Raw genomic sequence first — 23,270 nt, 5'->3', positions numbered from 1 at the left:
TAAGCGCACTTCAGCTGCAGCGATATTCAAAAAGACTGCCATATTTTGTGAAAAGAACAATTACAGGATGCTTAGTTGCAACAGCTGAATAAGTCTATAAGGCAAGCCGGAATAGCTGAGTGACTTAACGTCGAAAACTTGGGGTGCTCTAACGTTCACGAGAATGAGAGTTCTCGCGTGCTTTGCATTTCAATTCGATTAAAATATAGGAACTGCCACCGAGACCGAAGCAGTGCCACCATCTTCAACGGCAGGATGTCTTTGTCATTGATTCAGCACGTAGCTAAACGTTTTCAAAAGAATGTGCAGTGCATCACGATTACTTTTCCAGAAAGCTTTTATCCCTGCAAAATATTTATTTAGTTTTTGACTGAGTATACACATGCTCCTCAGAGCTGCTTCTTCTGCATTTCGGCAAAACCGCTTATTGGGTCTTTTGGTCCGCCCTTTCGCGTACTCCAACGGTGATGTCTTCCGCGGTCAGAACGCCGATTCCTTTCTTAATTTTCAAAGGTACCTGCGTGAAAGGCAAGAAAGAAGTGTAAGTTCATGCCTCGTTGAACTTCAAACATATGAAAGCTCATTTTCAAGGTTTTCCGCAACTATTTCTTCATTTTGTTTACAGTAATTCATTACCGCGGGATTCACTAAATTCTAGGTAAAGTAAATCCTCATACTGTAACAAAATCCAAACCACAATGTGCCTGCACAACGAAGTGCATGATTTTGCTGGAGGCTGTCGTTTTTTTGTGTGTGTATGTGAGACACGCTCGTAAGTCCACTTTGGCGAGGCATACGTGCTGGGGTAAGTAGTTCTTGAAAGCATTGTATAATTGGCGATCCCCTTTTCATTGGCTTCTTCAATGTCTCATCAGGTCCTGATAGAACGCATGATGCGTGCACGCACGCTACTGGGAGTCCTGCGCACTGAATATACCAGAGTACTGTCATGCAGCATGAATATTCTCTGTGACTAAGAGTTGCGCAATTTAAAATACTCCCAGTCTCACGTGCAACAGTTAAAAGGCGGAAGGACGTAGAGAGATTCGAACGAAGTACGCCCAAGTACAGTTGACGAATTCACATCAGTTCATTGCTTAAGTGAATTTAAGTCAAAGGCCGCTTATCGCCTTTGTAAAAGTGATGGCGTTTATTAAAATCTATTAATTTATTCAGTTACGTCTTAAGTCCCTCTAGAAGAAGGTAATATTTAGGGGGAGCGGAGGGGGGGGGGGTGACGCAAAACAATGCAATTACAATTTGTGAGACTTCTAAATGCACCAAGAATTCAATCACTCACACTAGATACGCAAACCTCCAATATTTGGAATAAGACCGCAATTCAAAGCTAAAAGAAGAAAATTGAAAAATAAAGACAAAATTTGAAACAATCCCGTGAATTCAACCGCCAAAAATTCATGATACACAGAAAAAACAAGAAGAGAGAGAAAAAAAAGACGGGAAAGAAATATTTACAGTGCGCCTAGATTTAAAAAGCCCCCCCCCCCCCCCCCCCTTCCCCCAAAAGTGCGTATAAACGATGCACAGCGACGTCACCTTGAGATATAAGCACGCAATGATGAAACTTATTGGCGTAAACTTCTGTAGCAATTTATGATGGTAGGCTGTTCCATCCAGCTAGGGTTCGGGGTATGAATGATTGCTCATAAAGAGCTGAACGTCATGCTAGGAGTTTGCCTTTGTGAGGGTGGCCTCGGCGAGAATATATGACACAGGGTGATTGAAAGAAGTCATCGTGTAAATAATCGCGATGGTCAAGTTTATGAAAAAGTTATAGGTGAGCTTGTTGCCGTCGCAGTGAGAAGGAATTTATTTCGGCACCATTGACCCGAGGGATATACCCTTGGAAACTTTTACTTTGCGTTAAAAATACAAGTTCACAGGACAGCATAACCTTTTTGACAAGAGGGATTCTGTTGTTACCTGCGTTTTCTCTGTACGCACAAACTGAACATTGTGCAGTGAGTGAAGTAGACACAGCTTGACAGACTGCAGAGCCAGACGCATTCCGATGCAGTTCCTTGGTCCAGCCCCAAATGGAAAGTAGGTGTACGGCCGTATAGTCTCTACGTTCTCATCGCTGAATCTGAGAAGTGAGAACGGAAACAGCAAAATCGTGCTCCAGTGAATCGGTAACTAAGTAAGAGCGAGCCATTTTCCAGAAAGAATTATGCAGATGAGGCTGCAGAAAAAGCTTGAGAACGGGAGTGTCAGAATTGTGCAGCCACCAGCCAAGAGCGACCGGGCCAAGATTTGCGGTGTTGACACACTGGCGGGGAAGATGCCATTGGTGCAACATCGTTCGCAATGAACGCTCGGTTATCAGAGCGGCCATGCTATCACTTCTGCCACCGCGCAAGACACGTACCACCACTATCAACTGCGCCACGCATTAATTCCAACTGCAGCCAAGAGGGGCAGCACTGACGCTCCCAGCGCTCCTATGTCTGCCCCCCCCCCCCCCCCTCCCATCCATTTTTAATTCAGTGCAACCTTCGTTCCGCACCATATGGCAAATGACAGGAAGCTTACCGCCTGGCTAATTTCACGGCACGCGTTTTCACTCAATTGCAGCCACTCGTTTGCATATAAGCAACTCCCGTAAACTTGAACTTGTAGAATGCACAAGTTCATAGTGTTTCATAGTGTGGTGAAAAATGTCGTCATAAAGAATTATATGGTGTTAACCCCAATTTAAGGCACTTAGACTTTTTTTTTACTTAACGATGGCACAAATTGTGAGTCTAAACTCTCTACGTATGAAATTAGCTAAAATTAGCCATTGCAGGTTTAAGATATTCACTACTTAATATTCTTGTGGCCTTCAGTCACTGTCAAAATCTTTTACCTCACTCCTACTAAAATAAGATTGTGGCATACCATTTTGGACGTTGGAATTATTATTTTATTTGTGCGCACTCCATACACCACACATTTGTCCGGTAACTCTTGCAATATGGACAGCATAACCATTTTTTTATTACCAAAAGGGAGGTTGTTCATTTACGTTGAAGGATATAAATTATAAGCAGTTAATTAAAATGAGAAGGCGTGAACCTTATTCACAGTACCGCGAGAATTGCAAGCTGCTGCCTCTCTCATTAGTTTGCAGATTTCAGACTCTCTTTGATCCGCAATAAGGAGTTAGCGAGGATGTCAGTTGTCGCGTGCTCAGTTTTTCTTAATTTGTCTCAAAGTCATTGTCCGTTTAATTAAGTGCGTTGTAGAGGGCTCCATAATGAATCAAGTTGCTGCTGTTCGGCTTTTTCATGAAAAAATTGCACGATAACAATGAACGATGGCTCATGGGTGACAATATTTTTGGCGCGTGAACTGATTCTTGTCTACCTCTCCGGCTTGAAACTGTCGGGGTCTGGAAACAGCTCGGGATCGCGATGCATCGCATATACCGGGATAAAAATGGAGCATTCTTTCGGAACCTTGATGCTGGTGTCGCCAAGAACATAATCATCACAGCCGGACCGCTCTAACCTGGTGAAAATTGAAAAGAAATCATCATTAGTTAACGACAACACTCTTGTCAAAGCCCTGAAAATAATTTGCGTGAGAGAAAAAGTCCGGTGGCGGTAAGGTTTTCGCCAAGGTACTTGGAACCATCGACACATGACTTTAAAAGGTGGGCGGATTTAGAGAAAGGCGGTAGGATAAGCGGGTGAAGAAATATTTCCTTTGAAGATCTCTAACCATCGACACGCGACTTTAAAAGGTGGGTCGATTTAGAGAAAGTGATAAGCGGGTGAAGAAATGTGGATGCGAGTATGTAATTTAAGTCTAGGCATTTCAAACGACGACATAAGAGGGTTCTTAAGTGCGTTCGAGAGGCCACAGCCCTCTAGGTCTGCAAGCGAGATGTTAAACGCAAGGCACCGCTGCGAACGGCAGGCAAGGGACTCACTACATTCCGAGGTTTGTAAAGAAGTGTGTGCATTTCACCAGATTTTTTGGGCTTGCCCACTGAACTGCACACACAAAATGTTAACGTATCACGTTCATCATTGAAACACTTTAGAGAAATCATTTCCTCATAATAATTTTTGTTAATGTTGCGTGAATTGAAATGTTTATTTTCTAAAAATGCTTCCCTGGCTTCTTTTTCTGTGTCACTGTTTCGTTACTTATGATGTTCAACACCTTCTATCTATATCAGTGAACTTTCTTTTGTTTTTTGCCTGTGTGTGTAGTGAAACATTCGTGCCTGTTTTGTTACACAAATAATTTGTATTGCTGTTCAGTTTCGGTCCCGACTAGCCTATTCCTGTTTTGCCATTACTGATTTGTGTAACCAAAGGCTGTTGGTTAATTCTGCCCCATTCAGGTTTGTCAAGGTCCATTCCACGTAATTTGCGGGAAATAAATAAATAAAGTAAAATTTATATATTTGGCAAGGATTTTTTTTTAAATGTAGAACTAAGCAGTGAAAGCAGAACTTAAATAACAGAGAAGATGTTGTCGAATCCTTCGTACTTTATAAAAAAGACAAATATCGCTACTCACCTCGTTGCGGGAGGATACAAGCGGAGCGTTTCTGATACCACGCAATGCATGTACTTCATCCTAGATATGACGTCCAAGTCTGGCTCTTTACCCTGAGACAGAAAAACGCAATAATACGGTCGTATTAGATTTTAACCTGTAATATCAACAACTGTTCCTTTTAAACGCTGAAGTAAAGAACACGCCGGTACCTGCAGTGGCAACGAGCTTCCAAATTGTCATTGTTTTAACTTATAAGAAAACGTTAGATGATGTGATGTGGCCGTCCTTCTGTCACTGAAACTAGTATCCAATTTTTTTTTACCACTGAATATTATTTCATGCTGCAAGAACGATGCAGTTAAGGTTTGTGCGACCATCTGGCAGTAACTGAATAGCGGAGTCTTACAGGAGGAACGTCCCCAACATGGATATGGCGCACTCCCATTTGGCACTATTGAGGTATCTTATTCGGGAGTTTTAATATCATAATGTGTGGCCATGATTCTTGCGCCCTCAGGGAAGACGCAAAGCACAAAACAGTCTAACCAAAGCTGAGCTTCCACGGTACATGGCTGTCATGCTTCCGGGGTCGTTGTCTCAAGAAGAACGTGTCTGGAGCTAAGGCAAAGGCATTCTAAGCACAGTATACGCATGAGAAACGCTCCTAATTGTGCTTGCCGCTAGTGTAGCGCTGGTGGAATAAGACGAAAGTGCAATATCAAAAAAAAAAAAAAGAACAGTGCGCACACTCAGTGGCACATTTGCGCCCGTGCGAGCCGTTCTCTGGGTGTGCTCTTTCTTTCGAAGACGACCAGGAAAAAAAATTGACCATTCCCCAGAATCGTAAGCGGACTGGCTAACTAGATTGCCTTGCACCAGCTTCAGGAGTGTCAGAAAGAGCTCGCACATTCGACACCACTCATTCGCGCGGACAGAAGAGGGTACTTGCATGTTTCGCCATGCAGTCGTCCACTTCCTTCCTGAGCTTCTCCTGCGCTTCGGGGTGAAGGGCGAGAAGGTAGGCGGCGAAGGCCAGAGTTGACGAGGTAGTCTCCTGGCCCGCGAGGAAAAACAGGACGCACTGAGCCAGCGCCTCTAGTTCCGTCAGACCTTGTGGAGAGAAGTCAGTAGCGAAAAGTTAACCATCATACCAAGGGAAACATCGGCACATGATTGTTCAAGGCTTGACGGGCACAAGCAGCACAACTAGAAAATAACCGCTGTCAAAGAGTGGCAGGGGATGTTACAAGAAACTGAATATCGGACTGTACTTTGTTCCACTTGCGGTTAAGTCATTGCTATTTTCCTCTCCATAGAAAGATAAAAGGCAAGAAATGTTTATCAGATATTTTGCATGAACGCAATGGTACATTCACGATAGTTCGGGTAGTTCTCTCGATGGCTGCTTGTAGGCAACGGACGCGCTCAGTGCAAAAAAATGTCCATACCCTTATCCTCCAATTTCACGCCGCGTGTTTATTCAGTAAGCCTAAGTACGACGTAATGTTCAACTTCAGCAGAAGTGCGGAAAATGCATAGAAAACGCTCACACAGCTACGCATCAAAACACATCCCTCCCTCTTCGCCGAAAAATGTATGTCAGGGCTGCCTTCAGTCTCAGTTCACCAGTTCATACATCCAGACACACACTTAAATCCACCACATTCTTATCTGAGAAACAGATCGCTACTGCGGCTTTCAAGAACATAAAGCATAAAAACAGTAGAAGCCCAGGATTTACATGGCGCATGTCGTGTAAAGCCTCTTATAATCTGCCGTCACCTCCACAGATACGTGTAAACTAAATATCCAGCGCTCTATAATTCCGCGCTCTTTTCTCAGAGTGTCACGCTAATTGGCACATGCGCGTATAACCCTTTAAACGAACGCATTGGAATAGATTCGATCTTTCAGTGCCACTCTTTGGTGTGACGGGAGAAGGCGCAAGAAGACTTTAAGCACAGGAAAGTTTGTAAACAGCTTCATCATGTTTCGAATTATTCTTGACTGCTTACAGACTTTCTGTGCCCTCAAACAGCGCAGCGGTCCGAAATGGGCTCACAGCCACACCTACACGATTTCTCTAACAAAATACGCTCCCCCACTAAAGCGACATCTGTATCGAACCCGAAGACAGTGCACACTCCTGTGCCCTCTTGGACTACAGCGGTACATTTAGAAAAGCGTACGCCCACTGGCCCATGAGGTTTTATGATACAAGACTAGTAGGACTGCATAGCCACATATATAGGTTAGGTCAGCTTTAATTCCCTTGAGTTGTGCTGGTTGGGTTATGTTAGGTTAGCTCAGGCAGGGTAGGTTTGGTGAGTACCCATATGGGCCCACAGGCCCTTGTAATAATAATAATAATAATAATCTTTATTCAGCATAATCTGAACATACAAAGAAACGGAAGCGCCGAAGCCACAAGTGGGCTTGTGCGGCGACAACCGGCAGCCGCGGCAATCTTCGCGCTACATCAGAGCTCCATCAGAGGTCAAAAGAAAATTAAAAGACGTAAACATGAAGAACACAAAAATTTTGGCACGGAAAGAATGAAAAAGCACTGATAAGATTTTAGTACATGTTAAAGATTCTCTAACGCTTGAACAGCAACACGCAGTTTTTTGCGGGTGGTTAAAGAAAATAAATCATCCGGTAATTCGTTAAAGATAGCTGGCACGTAATATTTTCTAGTTGCTTTGCCGTAGTGAGTGCGCACTCTCGGTTTATGATAGCGAGGAATATGTCTCAACGGTACCGGTTTCGTATTTATGTGTCTGTATGCGCTATTCCAAAAATATTTCAGTACTACAATTTGTTTAAAAAGATTGTCAAAAGAAGACAAACCGGATGCGGTAAAGACACTGTTGGGCAGATTTTCCTGCGGCAAGTAGAGAACGCTTGTAGCAATGTTTTTCAAAATCCTATTAACACGACATTTCCATGTGAAAGAGCAGTTAAAAAAACAACACATACCGTATCTCAAGACACTATACCCCAGAGCCTGGGCGACTAATTTTCTCACAGAAAATGGCATCATGTAAAGTCAGCCATCTTGAGTTTTTGGTTATAACAAGCGACGCCATTGTTACCCTGAGAGGCATTGTTCTTTGGTGCAATGTAAGGAAATTGCAGGAATTCGCTGAAAGCAACTTGATATATACGTTTTGTGGAAGCCGTTGTTTCCAGCTTTGCCTCCGAGTCGACATCGAACAACTTGCTTTCCAGCTCGGACGAAGTGTCAGAATTTGCAGAGAGGTTGCCGTCTTGGGCATCCATCATGAGCTGGAGGAAATCTTCCTGGCGCTGAAAAAAAGAGCAAAATTTTGGGGCGTAGTACCTCGTATGTACAGTAGGTGTTCATGAACTGGCTGCTTTTACACAAGGAAAAGTCTCATTCCAGTTGACTTTTAAATACAAATGACAACAATACTTCAAAAAACATTTCGCACCGATACACTGAGCGAATACGAAAAGAACAGATTGTCATACCTGACCATTCTGGCGTCTCTGGCTGATGATACGCTTGGAAACATTGCTGAAGTATTCAAATGGATCGCTCCCACTCCCAAGCCTGAGCCGAAAAACTTTCGCCAGCCAAGGAAAAAGTACTGAAAAATAGACCGACACACTAAGAACATTCACGCTGGTAGGTTCAGGTAGCTTATAAAAATCATAAAAATGCTGAAGTTCCTCAAAGCACCGCTCTACTGCGAGTAGCAAAGGGAACCACACGGCGAATTCTGCACCTGCTGCGTCCAGTTGCACGCTGCGTTTGGGCATGAACATTGTTGGCTGTCTAAGCTTTCCTACCAACTGAAGTGTGCGTTTTCTTAGCAGTTGTGAATAATGAGCACGTGCTACGCAGAGCTAGTTCAAAGCAAAAATGATAGTAGTAGTTGTAACGACGTACTAGTGTGAAGATAAATAAGGCCGATGCAAGAAACCGCCGAAAACGGCAAGCTGGGGCCTCCACTCATTCCTTAAAGTACTCCGAATTCACTTATTCTCCTTCGAAGCTGTTTTACACAGGCGAAGCCATCGAAGGCAGGCTGAACTGCAGGTTCAGTGAACGCAAAAGTCCCACTGTCGCTCTGGTGGTGCCCTCATTTTCGTGACCGAGTGCAGTTTTAATTTCGAAAGCATAAACATCTGTGCGTCGTGCTAACCTCTAACGACTGCGTCAGAGAGCAAATGTGGCGCATGCGGCAGCACGTAGGCCTAAACAATATGCTTGTGCCATTCGGGAAGACACCCAGCGGATAGAGCGCCTTTTCGGTATGTCCAACTTCCCAACGCACATTTATCATGGCGTTTTAAAAAGAGCTTCAAAATGACTTGGCATACTTTGTCACACACTTCTTCAAAGCACCCGTCAGCTGATAGCCAACAGCCGCCTGCATGGGTACTCTATGAAACGAGAAAAATATTTTGCTTTGCTTACACGTGTTTCATGAGCCGCACTCTCGCCCCAAGCAGGGAATCACCCCCATGTGCATGTAACGCAATGTATTAACAGTACAATGACTTCGAAAGGACGCTTAATACTCCCATAATCTGTTCCAGTATGATATTCGTTGTCCTTCGCGAAGGGAGATATCATAGGTGTACTGTGAAGTAATAAAAAAACTGATTTGAAAACTTTTGCTTCCATGTATTCAAATAGGTGCTAACCATACTTTTCAGGGCCAGTCGGCTCCGTCGTCTGCGAGTGTCCCCCATGTTTTAAAGCATGGTGTTGGTCTATATATTACCAAATAAAAGATGAATAGAGTGATTGGCTATTAGAGAACGCTAATTAAGCTTAAATTGGTTACGTTTGAAGTATATGGTAAAGTTAAAATGAGCGTTCAAAACATGTCGAGAACTCTATATTTCAGAAAAAAAAAATGCAACCTGCAATTCCTGACTTTAGCTTTATTTTATCCCCCGTCTAGCACTATAACCGAAACAACTCTGAATGATCTACATAATATGGCTGCTAGAACAGTTGACGCCGCTAAGCTGTAGTTAGTATTTCGATATCGGATTTCAGAAGTCTTATTTATGCTATAATGAACATACGGAAGTTATGTTCGAGGTATAATCTGCGTACATCTGAAATTAACGGCAGGTGTGTTCTACAAAATTGCCATCTATTTGTGCTGTGGAGCAAATGACAATTAAAATAAAGTACGAACGACGTTCAACTTCTGCGAGCCTTACATGCGAGCCTTTTCGCATGATGGACTCAATGCTTCAAATGAAATTATTATTCTAACAGTCTTTACACGATATTTTTTATTCTTAGGGCAAATTTCTGTGCAACGATAAGTCGAGTAATTTTTTGTGGGAAATGCTACAAGTTCCTTCTAATGTCATAGCCGTATCTTCAAAAGAACAGATCAGTGTTCTCTTAACATTTAGATCGAGAAAACGTGAGTCCGGAAATTTATGTCATAGAGAGTAATCATGTTTACGCCTTCTTCGTAAGCAGGGGTGTCGGAGAGATTACTTTAATCATTTCACCTGCTTTTATCATTCATTTTATTACTCCAACCCGTCGGCAAGAGCGGGCTTCTTGTGCGTCTTGCCAACATTAATACTTAGTTTAGCTGCAATATAATGCACTTGAGCAGAGGACTGTACCTGCGATAAGCACCTTCCATGATATTCTTGCCGAGAACGCCTTGTTGGCTTGCGCCACAAACTCGTTGGTGGCATCCGTATGGGAGTCCACTTTGGTCCCAAACGCGCATCTCGCTATCACGTCCAGCGAGTAGTGGCCGTAGAACCTGCAATGTTAGGAGTGACTAAACTGAGCGAACAATTTAAAATGTTTTGGGTCGTAGACGTCAATACGTTCGCAATTCTAGGACCACCATTCCTGAGGTCATCAAAAATAGATGCATCGAGGAAGCCCTGAACACTGAATAAAAGGCCAGTGTGAGAATAAAAATAGGCACGTAAGCTGGTGCCCATTGATGATCTATCTATACGAAATTGCAGTCGACTTTTTATAGAGCAGAGGTAGCCTAACCCCCTTTTTCATCCTCTGAGTCTCTGCAGCAGTCAGTGGCATGCGCTTAGCAACACATGTTACTCACTTCTGTGTTCAAAAGTGACGGAAATAAGTGGCACATGCTTTTTGCGAAAGCAACATCTTGGTTCTTAGAGCACGGAGAGAAAATAATTCAGTCTAAAAATCACAGACGGTTAGGTTACGAATATTATCGGCCTTGAAAAGGCAGCTAACAGATATATATCCGAGTTGCTGAGCATGTACTAGGAGTAACGGTCAACTTTACCTAGGCACAGGTTGCCTCCAGAAAAGTGCGCAAAGGGTATTTAAAAAAATTAGCAGACACCTAATAAATCCTTAACGTGGCTTCTGAGCAGTACAGTGATATAGCCAGGCTTACAAAGCACGACCTAACGCGATCACACATGCTGCACACATGAATCGAAATTGATTAGTCGAGATGTTTCACGTTTCGTCGTTTGAATTTGGCGCGCGCTGATAGTTCGCGAAGAACCCACGAGGGCTCCGAGGGCGCCACATAGTTCGCTAAATTTAGCTGCGAAACTCTGGCGCAGCTGTACGTGTTGCCCCACCAGCGGCACCGTTCCAAGCGTTACAGCCATGGTTACAGCGCACATCAACTTGGGGACCTGACGAGCTCCTTAAAGGGACAGTGAGGCGAGCTCTATTAATATTTTTTTTTTATACCAAAATCTGACAGTTCGGAATTTCATGGCTTTGTTGCCACTTGGCCGGCAGTGAAAGATGCATTTATTTCTAAGAAATTTGGATTCGAAGTTGAAAAGGTTTTTCCGCCGCTCTGATTCAAACTTGGGACTCTCATATGACGACGCAGGACTAAGTGACGTCAAACATGACGTGCACATGACGTAACGCAGACTCTGTGATTTCTGGCGGCCAGCAGAGCGGCCTAGCAGCAGCCGAAAAGACAGCTACCGCCGGCCGCACGTTGAAGGCATCTATCGGCTATTGCGGCCGTCGCTACCGTCGATTGGTTTACGTTTGCCCCGTCGTTTTGCCAGCGTTACGATGGATCCCGTTCTCGAAGTCTTCAACGAAGTTCTCGCAAATAGACATCTTTAGCATACCGTGTACCTTGTTACCGTTCGCGGAATTCCGGGAGCCCGCCTACCGCCGGTGAGCAGGCGCTGATTGGTCCCGATGCTGCAGGCGCGCGCGTAGCTGCCGGGTACGTGGCGCCATCTCGCGACGTCAAGGAGGTTTGTGCATTGGCTGCGCCTCAGTGATTTGTGGATTCTCGTGTACCAGTGTTACTAGAACCATTGGTTCTAGCAACACTGTTTTGTCCTATGACGTCATCACGCTTGTACTTGCGAGTTTGGCCTGTGGCGGCAATACCTGTATTTTGGTTCTTGCTCTTTTCTACATTACAAAAGCTTTGTTGTCAGTATGAGTGGCGTTTTTGTAATCAGGAGCTGGTATTCTGACGATACAAGCCAACTTCAGTTTCTAATCAGTGTCCCTTTAAGCTGTCGCTAGATGACACCGCCGCTCCCGCTAAATTTAGTGGTGGAACTCTGACACCGCTCTATGTGTTGCCAGACCAAGCCCTAAGGAGCACATCAATAAGGCGAACGGACGAGAGTTATCGCTTAAAAAGAACGTCATTTAATCAATCGCTCATTCTTCACCCCGGATAAGAAAAATGTAAGTAAATAACGTTACAATAAAAGTGGAGAACTAGCTTTTAAAGCAACACGCTAAACTATAAAATGCTCAAAATAATCTCTTTCGAGTGTGAATGCCGTACTCAACGAAGTGAGAAATCTTTTATTTCGGCTCGCTTCGCGTCTATCTTGCTGTATCTATAATTTACTTTTTCCTATTTCGCTAAGTTCACCTTCAAAGTAACTAAAAAAAAAGGAGGTGTTGCAAGACAGAGCAAGGTTACCTTTCGATGTGATGTCCGAGGCTGCACTTACCGCTTGACATCGATGTCATCATTTCTTTCGGCGGCTGCCTTGAGATGCTCGCATGTTATCCTTGCACAGTCCTGAATCAATGCGTTCATCTGAAATGCATTTGCGAAGGGATCAAACCTAGGAAAATGATTTCTTTCTCAAGCCGTCTAAGCATTTCATCGCTCGCAAACTTCTCTTAGCTCCCTGCCTGTGCACCCTAATTCAGCTTGGGACAAGCAACTGCTGAAGGTAGAAGATAGAATTGGGGTTAGTCGGAGAAACGAAGACGTTCGAGAGAGCAAGTTCTGATTAAATGCCGGAGAGCTTTTCTGGGACGATAGTGAAGTGTTTCATTACGGACCTTGTCTTTTTGCCTCGTGGAGCAAGCTACGATGATCAGTGCAAACCAACTCGCACCGTTCTCTGTACTGTACGAGCACTTTACAACTGGAGAAGTAAGAAAGATGAAAAGGAGAATAAACCACAAGACACATACTACATGCCCGTCTCTTTGCCGTCTCCCAAAGGCATTCCAAAGTCTCGCATCCATAGGGATACCGGCGACTAGATGTAAAGAAAATTGTAACAGAGGGCTTTAAGGGACAACAGAGCAGTATTTTACACGTGTACGTTACACCTTGCTGCCTGGTGGGCTCGGTCCACAAGACGAGCCACAGCACCTGTAGAGATTTGACCTTCGAAAATAAGTCGTATTTAGTCACAACGCACGATCTGATTTCCATCCACTTTAGAGATCAGCCGCAATGGGGGCCTAGTGGTTCGAGCATCTGCCACGCATGTGGGAGGTGCGGTGTTCGATCCCCAGTGCTGCCGGGCACCAATCGGCGGTACAGTGGGTGAAAGCTTTCCCCTGGCCTATTGCTCAGCTTCTTTCTAGTGAATAGCTTGAGAAATTGTTCTTTGACCCCCCACCTTGAGAATACGAAAACACCTTGTGCCATGGCGCTCTTTGGCCCCAGATGCAATTGCGCCATTAATACTCACAGTCATCATCATCATTACTGTAGAGATCACAAGAGCTTTCGTATTCCATTCCGTGACAAACATTTGTGGCTAAATGGCGAAACCTGGGTTGTAGCAGCTATCGTTGATTAATGCGCTAAGCCCGTAAGGCTCATCCTACAACTATTTTCATTCAATAATATCCGCTGCTCCTATTTCTCAAGGCTACATCGGACAACACAAAACGGCTGTTCTCCAGGAAAGTGGTGATGGCTGGTCTTATACGTATTAAGGACTCGAAGTGGGGTAACCAAGGAAAAAGGCAGTAAGAACGCAATGGGCTAAATCAGGACATCGGCCATAGCTACAGCGCAAAAGACGTGGACTAGTTAAGCAAAGAAAACAGAAAACTGCGCTCTAGAAGCCACAGCCTCTCGCCTGCTTAAGGGAAGCCCATTAAATTAGCGCTGACGGAGCTGCGGAAAACAAAATATAAAGATAGAGGTGACACTTAAGCTCAGACTTAATGGTATGACGCGACAGCGTGATGGGTTTATTCCCATATACGCACAAAGTCATTTTCTAGTTTAGATTCGTAGATTCCTTGTAGTCCTCACACCCCTCCCGAGTCAGTGGTTCAGCGGATGACAGGTGCTCCCAGCGGTGGGCCTTGCGCGGGCCAAGTTACTCTTCTCGAGCGACCAATCATTGATTCAACTGCAACCTGCCCCGGTGTACAGTTTGCTCCCCATTTGCGGGGCAGGTTGTGATGACGCCGCAAGGTCACGTGACCTATTGGTAGCCCACCTGCCTCCTAGGTTGCCCTCTGGGGGCCGCCTGCCAGAGCCATACCCGTGATTTTTCACTCACAACGCCGACGCCCGATTTTCTGGAGAACGGGGCCTTTAACGCTATCGTGTTAAAAGCTCCGTTTCGCGTTTCGCGTTGAAATGCCAATAAGGTTCTCTGGCACTTCGTTTCGGGTGTTCGGACTCTTTGTTCACAGATGGAATTTGTTCGGATAGCTATAATTGGTTAATACCTATACATGCCTAATTAATCATTCTGTACTTTACATTCTTGGATCATTTGGAGTACCGGTACTACTCCTTGCGCAGTGATGAAATGGTCAAGCGATGCGCCGTTCCCTGCGATATGCAGGAGCTGTCAGCGGTGTGGTTGTAAAACCTATGTTGCTTTTCCCGAGCAACCTCTCGCGCCCAAGCATTCATGGAACTGCCACATGCCATGGTGGATAGTGCTGCCACCTGGTTTTAAATTCAGAAGCAATTTAGGTGAACCTCGCCACACTCAGTTCCAGTCTGAAGACGAAAAGCTCTCTTCACCAACCGAGATCATGGAGGCCACTCATCACCTCAAAAACGGGAGTGAAAAGAGTGTTTCACTTCTTTTGGAATGGGTCGGTAGATAGTCGCTCAAGTTCACACTACCTCATACCTTACGCAACTTCCCGGTTGAGAAAGCCGGGCTGGCTGCCGGACGAATTGACCGCCAGCGCTCCACATTTGCCAACACCATCATGTTGTCGACGATAGGGTGCGAGCTGCGCCGATGCTGAAATGACAAGCGAACGATAACAAAACAGTCGAGACTGAAAATTTACAAAAAAAGGCAAAGGTTTATAACTTGTGTCAATTAATGTGATAAGCAGAGTTAAGGCGAATGCAGAACTTTAGAAACTCTGCAGTGGAATCCAGTAGAACAGCAAGACGAAATTCGGTTAATATCTTCATGTATACTAGACTGTAATTCACCATGAGAAATGGCAGCACCAAGGAACTAGGACGGCATCGAAGAAGCATGTACAATCAGCGCTTGTCGAGTGGTCTGTGATTTTCGATGTCGTCCTCATTTCCTTTGCGCTGCCATTTTCTGTGATGAAGTCAAATTTCGACTATTTTCAGCAATTAAATTTCTTCAATTCTTTCAAGAAATGAAGGCCAGATTGCTTGTTCTTCATGTTTTAACTCCTTTTGCGTTTTCTGACACGGCGAAAACTCAATTTCTCGATTGATTAAGAAGGCACTCCCTATAATGTCTCTCTTCGAGTCATTCATACAAAACGCAGATGTGAAAAAACTATTTGTTCTATACCTCTAAAAAAATACGAATATAGTCTATTAGGTGAACATCTTCCAGATAATTTAGCCATGCACCGTGATATATCACGCGATAGCGCGCAAGTTGTGATAATATCTGAGGCACATCCAGAGAGAACAAATCACTGAGCTTCACATACCATTCTATTGGGCAAAAGTTGAAAATCCTTCACCAGAACCTGCTTTATCAGTTCAGGCTCGGCTACTACCAGGGCGGGTTTCCCTCGTTCGTAGATTCTGGGAAAAAGTAGGAAACAAATGTGTACAATGCATAGTTGCTCCTTCAGAACAGGTATTCCGCCTGTGGAAGTCCATACCTGGCATGCATAAGCAAACATCGCAGCATGGTACCATGCGTTGTGGCAATGCTGGGGCACAAATGGAGCATACATTTTCGAAAGGCTCATGGTATTGATTCGCGTCGTACTTGGCTGGTGTGTGCGCCGAGCAGAAAAGTTAGGGCCAAAAACGCAATATTCGCATTGGCGTAACCCGCATAAGAAATAGATGTACATTTTTATTTTGTAACTACCGAAAAGGACCTGAGTTTATAACCTGACGCCGCGTTCGTAGTGTAAATTGGGGCAGTATATTTATTTTTGTACACTGCACACAAGAGCCTTTTAGAACAGAAAACTTCAAAGTCAAATACGAGCAAATAATAGGCAAAGCACAGTTTAATGGTCATTGATAAATATACGTTACAAGAACATTACCCGAATAATCGTCCCATTTTCTGATATCTCTCCTGGTCGCTGAGGCATAGAGGCTGAAAAAAAAAAGAATGCTTTCTCGTTCATTGTAGTGAGCAGAGAGTTCGTGATTATTTATGCACTTTAATATATTCGCAACTATAAGCTGTCTAACGTCCAAGAGCAATTAATTACACCAGAATTACGTCGGTAATTAAAATATGCACAAATCTGCGGGAAGAAAAAGTTACCTTTGATAATAGCCTCTTCGCAGGGCCCAATATCAAAGAAAACTTCTCGTGAGGCACATTCTGCTTCTTCCAGTAGTTTCGTTGCCTCGCGGCATACCTACGAACATCGAAAAAACTTCATGCTTCTATTCTCCAGGATTGCTTATGCATGTATAATGATGATGATACGTTGACGATGAGTTCACAGTGTTGCCCTTCTCAAGTTTCAAGTATACATTTTTATGCTTTAGTGGGCATCGGCAGCAAAATAATATTCATCATACAGTATTCCATTTTTCAAACAGGCTCTCATAAAATTGTTTGCAGAACTTTGGAGGATTATAGGATAGGTAATAAACAAAATAAAAAAACCTTGCGGTGATTCTAGGCATCGTGTCACAACGCTAATCGAGGTATTGGCAAAGGATTACCTTATGATAATTTTTTTCCAGGATAACCACTCTATTTTGGTTCACAAAGAAGGCCGTGGAATATTCGCGTGATGGAGACAAGTGAATTTCCCGCTCAGTTTGTTTTGTTAACAAACTGATCGTTCTAAATGTGCGCTTCACTTAATGATCTCAAATATAGAAAGTGAAGGTGAAACTAAAATGACGAGACATCTAGGACGTAAAGAAGGGACAATACTCGAAATATATTTCCATCGCATGAAATGACGAAGCGTCATTACATAATACGGAGCCACCCTCCACGACATGTGACTGCCCAAACAACATCGCGTCCAGCGGACTTCCTTCCGTATGCAATTACTACATTCTGCCATACACTTTCCTAAACTATAGGAAGAAGAATACTAGCAGTGACTTGACCTGCAGCGCATTATGGAAGGAATGCGGTCTCCCCTCTCTGCTGCAGTGTGTCGCGAATTAGGTAAGGAAGTACGGCTAATGCCGCCTAAAAAGGTTCGGGTCAAATTAAGGAAGGAAAAGTTAAACTCACAAAAGTTGTTGCACCAACCAGCTACTGAACTGCGGCGTGCATGCCTGACCTGGATTACATAATACAGACGCCAGTAGTGAAGATTTATTCAGCCTTGTTTTAAGTTCCAGCTCCATTCTGTGAATTAATATGCGCAGAACCAGGGTCTAGTTAGTTTGAATGGGTACAGGACTCCGTCCTATCAGGCAGGGCAAGTTTAATTCTCATCAACCTTGCTGAGCGCGGCCCTCTCGAGCGGTAACAACTGGTCAAAAATGCTAAGGTCTAATTTTGCAGTGATTGCCTATTTTACACATAATTATTACTGGTTGTAAACAATGAGGTTCTTCTCTGCTTATATACTAAATTTTTTTTATAAATCTAGTATTTTCGAAACAGGCAAACATTTAGGTGTTATGATGTGCCTCCAACTGAAAGCACTCTGAATATGCGCCGAAATATTTACAGATACTCGCGTCTTCAAGTTCTTATATTCCCCCGCGGTTAAAAGAATAAGCACAAAATTACGCGTTGTCCACATTTTGGCTGGCAAGCTGGTATTTCGAGTGACAACGAAGTTATGCCTTGAGTGCAACACCGGTCGCACGCACTCGAGTTGTTTACGAATGGGACGCACTATTTTACTCTCGCTTGCGTCAGACGCAATCTCCACTGAGCTGAGGTGCTTATCCATTGTAAACACCATGCAACAGCCAGCAGCAGAGACTCCGCGGCTCAGGCGAGCGTGCAAGCGATGAATGTGCACAGCGGATGGTAGGCCTTCTTCGGTACTAAACTTGCGATGCCATGTTTTATTTATTTACTTTTGCGGACAGTTAAAGCTAATGTACTCTCTGAGAAGAAAAAGTTGGAGACCTCGTTCACTCTAGTCCTCAAAAGAAACACCAGCAAAAATATACTTCTTTTCTTCGAAACGCGTCTAATCATTAAACTGAAGGGCTGTCAGGGAAGAAAGACTCACTTGGCATCAGTGACCTCGTGTATTTAAGTGCTCTTCCGAACATGCGGGATCCACTCCTCAAAAGTGTTAAGGTTGTTCACATCCCAGACATTTTTCTTGAGGACTGAAAGCGCCCAAATACGCAAACAACTGCTGCGTTTCTTGTAGCGATTCCCGACAAGTAAAGCTCTAATCCCAGCACGTAACATGTGCTTTCATCGCGAGGATGGCAGAAATATTTTGCAGTAATTGTGCCACTTCATGCAGCTCTTCTTTCGTTATGTCATAACTTTGCAAAAAAAAGCTCATGGTGAAAACTTCTTATAACGTGGTAGGGAACGTACAGGAGTGATTTCAAGGCAGGGGATCGCTGAAAAATTTATTTAAAGCGAAGTTTGGGGTGTGGACATTATAATCTAGTACGCTAGTTTGCAGAAACAAACCACTTTCTGTGGTGAAACCACTCCACTTTCCCTTGTAAAGTACTGTACGAACCATTGTGCAACGTATGAAAGCAAGAATGAATATGTTTAAACAATTGTCCAAGAGGCACGCGTGAACGGTGGCTTTCAGGGCGCAAAAAATACTGCTGAAGTAAATGCTGAAAGGTTGTTGCAGTGATGGCGAGTTCTTGCTCTCATGTGTAAAGTTTGGATAAGGAAAGCGTTATTGTTTTTTTTATGACATATAACAATCCGAAGCGACTCAGGCTACGAGTGATGTCTTATAGTGGAGGGCTCCGGATAACTTATACCACCTGGAGTTCTCTAACGTGCACTGACATCGCACGGTTCACGGACGTCTAATTCGAATGCAGTAAACATGTTTTTTTTACTTGTACGCAAATCAAACCTAGTAAATCCATTCGAGCATGGTAGAGACAGACACAATCAACGGCGAGAACTTTCCTTCTTGTCCATTAGGTTCTTTGAAAAGCCAGGGGGCAATCTGAGCTACGCTACACTGTATTACACCAAACTTCGTACATCATCAAACTTCGTATTACAACAAACTTGTAACAGGGACTGCTCACCTAACGGCAGTTAAAATTTTTACGTCCGTAAGACTTTCTCAATAAATATGACAGTATCTGCAGTGACTTCGTTCTGCATCGGACACAACAATCTCGCAGCTGCTCTGACTGAGTTAATGAAAACGAGCGTAATTAGGACCTGAACCAATACCCATTTATCATAGAAATTTAGGACATAATTTATAATAGAAATTGGTGTTTAATGTGGCCACCTCTGTCAGTGCGGCGGTACGCTTTGGCATAAGGAGGCCTGTGAAAAGGAAGGAATCCTTACCGAATTTTCCTGAAAAAACGCAGTGAAATGTCTCCGTTACAAATATTTTTACCATTCATGTAACCCTCTGAGAAAGTGAATAATATGAAAAGGATCATAATAACATGATGTTATAAAGACTGCAACCGCACAGGTTTAATAGCGTCTAGTTACACACGTCAAAGTGAGTTAACTGTCAGAGTAAACATTCAGTTTTCATGCCAGCGACGAGAAACTCGTTGAGTCCCAGCATCGTCACGTAAGGAGCAGGAAAGATCGCTGACCGCGGCAGAGAAAGCAGTTCAGGCTACTCACATGTAAAGCAGGACGCAAACCGTCACAGTGACGATGATGAAGTCTGCAAAACTTAGCAGAGGTATCATTGCGTGGCCCTTCGTCTTCAAAAGTGAAACAGCGTGTGTATTCTGTCACGCTAAATGTGCTAACTCTTCTCACCGCCCCACTGTTTCACTAAACCCGATATGTCTCTTCAGGTGGAGTGACTCAGATAAATGGCACTGATGTCAAAGGTGTTTCAGAGAAGCGGGAAACTACCAAGGAGCGGACACCAGATACGGCTCAGATAGCCAGAAATCTCTCCACAAACGCTGCTGCTTGAGCACAGAGATATAACGGACAAAGCAAGGGGAGAGAGCTGACCCAGCCTTGCAAAAATAAGCTGTGACGGCGATTGTACACGGTATGTACAATGCGCAATATACGGTAAGAACACTCGGGCTCACAAGTTTGTGGTCCCTTGCATAATCTTCTATAAATACTCAACACACCTAAGAGTTCTGGACGACCCAGCGCGCAAGATTAAGTGATATCGCTCTTTGTGACTGCTGATAGTAACGAAAGTTCAAGAATATGATTCTATAAAATACAGTCGACCCTGCATATTTTGATTGATTAGCTTCATCAAACGCAGAGATTATCCTCTTGAAAATTATGTGTAAAAGTTTTGGAAAGTCTCGTAGTATATCCAACTCCAATTTCGCCGGTCGTTCAACACGGATGGATGATTGAAGACAGGAGCGTCCGCTTTGAAAAGGGTTGGTGGCGGTTGGCACCATGCTCAGATTTTTTTTTCCTTCGTATTTCTTTCAGCAATCCGTCATACTTAACGGGGCTATCTATAAATTCGTTATTTTCCTTAAATTCACTTATTTACCCTCAACTTTTCACCTTATGCGACCGCTTTTCTTTTCAGCCACCGGTCAAACTAATATAATTGCAATCCCATCACAGTCCATTACACGAAAACTCCATTGCCCGAACACCGCTACTGAGCAGGGTGCCAGTATTGTATACAGGTAAATGTACCACTCGGACATTCAAACAAATAGCCCTGCTTGTGAGTACGTTAACACTTTAGAATTAAGCGTAACACTCGAGGCTAGCACGAAGGAAGAAGCCACAGCTAGTGCTATCTAAAGATTATTTTGTGGAGCATGCGCCCTGCCTCTTTTCTTCGTCTTTGCCTTCTTGCGTCCCGCTTAACTTCGAAACATTCGTACGTTTCTTTTTTCCACCAAATCAGATATATGCAATGATGTCAAATTTTTGTTTTAAATATGACTTCATTGGTTGCCCACTGACTTGGACAAGGGTTCTGGTTCCGCACCACTATGTTGTGAATATATGGGCTTCTATGCAAGCTACGCTACCACTTCTACATCTGCCTTGGTTAATGCTCCAAGAGCTGTGAAGCCGACGTTGCACGCTAATTTCCGTAAAGCCAGGGATTCTCGAGATATTTGTGCCGTATTTAATACCTGTTCTGCTTCCTTTCGGAAACTCGCCGCACAGATCGCGCCAAAAGCACGCTCCACTGGATGCTTGCACAAGAAGTGCTTCCGCAACGTCAATTTCGCCACTGGCTCTCACCCGCTCCAGGACGGCCCTCTGTGGTCATTGATAAGCCACCTGCAGCACTGGTTTAGCGTTGTCGACGTATCTAATCTGTCGTGGCACTAGGGGCCCTCGAGCGTTTGTCTGTCGCCGGGCGCCTCTTTATCAGATAAGCCGCGTTCGCGGATGCGTGTTTGTCTGCCCGTTCGCTAGAAGCGAACGGAGTGAAGCGGTTGATGGCAGAGGGGAGAGTACGGCTGGTCGCTGTTGTGCAATGAAGCTTGTTATGGCTTTATTGATGATTTGCGCAGGCCACAGTTCGATGCAGCATTAAGCATTAAATATGAAAGTTTGTGTCGACTTTTTAATACCGGAGGATGGCGAATATTAATGATTTGTTTTTAAACGAATGTGTTCCGGGGTGTTGTGTTGGTTGTTTTAGATTTTATGGCACATTAACAGCTAACGCTATCATATTAGTTCTCGTGCACTACCAGTGCAGTGGTGCATTACTTAACCACTGCGCCACAGTGCCTGTAGTGGTATGAGGACTCGCCGCGATCTATGAATCCGGCACATTTTGAGTATAGTTGCATAGTCGGAGTTCCAGTAGGACCAGAATTCGAGCAGAATGAGAAACGGAAAAGACTGACGAGTGAAGAAAGCATGCTATCGCATTTCCTCCGTTTCAATCCCACTGATTGCTCGTAACTTTTTAGAGTGAAAATCTCTACTCCTCCCATGCTGAACCTGAAGGTCATCTGGATCTTAGATTTGACCTCTAACGGGAGGTGCGCCGCATCAGCAAAATCGCGCTTGGCGGGTGCCTTCTTCTCCATTTTCACCTTCGTTGCCACAGATGCGCACTTGGCAGTCACGTACACCGCTGCGCTGGCTGCTGCTCGGCTGCTCCTCCTCGCCAGTTGTGGCATGTGATGTGCCACGTGATGAGACCTTGCACTTGGCAGTCACGTCGGCCGCTGCGCCGACCGCCGCTCTGGACGCTTGCTCTTGCACTTGTAGCACGTGATGCATTTCGTGATTTGCTCTCGCTGATGTCTTGAAACAATAAAGATGAACCAAAGCTATACCGTGTCTAACCATGCTAAACACGGCTTTCACTCTCTATATCCTGGCTTAGCTGACTTTAGCACAGCCACTTTTTTTCTTTTTTTTTTTTTGTCCTGGTAGCCTTGGTATCAACTTTATCAGTTTGTGTGGCCTGCAGTTGTGTCGTACCCCAAATCGCGCACTGTTTTCAAAAACTCTACGCAGTTTCCAAACATTAAATGAAATCGCATTAATGTTGTATAATTTGCGAGGTCTAGGTTAAAAAAAAACTCCAGACACTTTTGATGTCTGGGAGAATTACGGCACTGTTCTGAAAGCCACCAAATATTGCATTCTCAAGCACTGATCTTTTGGTGCCTTCAAACCGTTTCCGCAGTTCAGTGATGTTCATGTGACTAAAGCTCACATATTATATTGGGGCCAGTCTCTTTTGCTAATATGGCCTTTTTACGCTTTTAAAAGCGTGCCCACTACGTGCCGTTAAATGATTAACTCTTGTAGCTGATACTCCAAATCACGAATAAAGATCTGAATCGGATTCTTGTAGACTGTAACTTTTGGGATTTAACGTCCCACAGCGACACGTTGGCTATGAGGGACGTCGTAGTGAACAGCTCCGGATTAATTTAGGTCACAAGCGGTTCTTAAAAGCGCTCTAACTGAACTTCCCGCACTGTCCACCATCTTGC

The 23,270-nt window shown here is 44.1% G+C and overlaps 1 protein-coding gene across 7 annotated transcripts; it reads right to left on the bottom strand.

The window, feature by feature from the left end:
* Nucleotides 1-319: 319 nt before the first annotated feature.
* On the bottom strand, nt 320-23,270 carry LOC149340802 (cytochrome P450 3A14-like). Of its 7 annotated transcripts, none has more exons than XM_089549682.1 (15): nt 21,435-23,270; nt 16,492-16,588; nt 16,265-16,335; nt 15,866-15,916; nt 15,689-15,785; nt 14,887-15,003; nt 12,487-12,575; nt 10,150-10,295; nt 8,014-8,132; nt 7,686-7,827; nt 5,468-5,628; nt 4,537-4,628; nt 3,370-3,513; nt 1,945-2,107; nt 320-517 (listed from the first exon to the last, which is right to left on the bottom strand). In XM_089549682.1, exons 3-15 carry the CDS (start codon nt 16,279-16,281, stop codon nt 425-427), a joined length of 1,431 nt encoding a protein of 476 aa, XP_089405808.1. In that variant the 5' UTR covers nt 16,282-16,335; nt 16,492-16,588; nt 21,435-23,270; the 3' UTR covers nt 320-424. The 7 variants fall into 7 exon arrangements, with proteins under 7 accessions (XP_089405808.1, XP_089405807.1, XP_089405801.1 ...); XM_089549681.1 differs by having other exon boundaries at nt 16,265-16,317; XM_089549675.1 differs by lacking the exon at nt 21,435-23,270 and adding an exon at nt 19,972-21,409.

Source organism: Amblyomma mixtum, chromosome 6 (genome assembly GCF_055824585.1).
Source record: "Amblyomma mixtum isolate Tamu chromosome 6, ASM5582458v1, whole genome shotgun sequence".
NCBI classification, from domain to species: Eukaryota; Metazoa; Arthropoda; class Arachnida; order Ixodida; family Ixodidae; genus Amblyomma; species Amblyomma mixtum.
The sequence above is the reverse complement of the archived record's forward strand: the minus strand, read 5'-3'. Positions and strand labels throughout refer to the sequence as shown.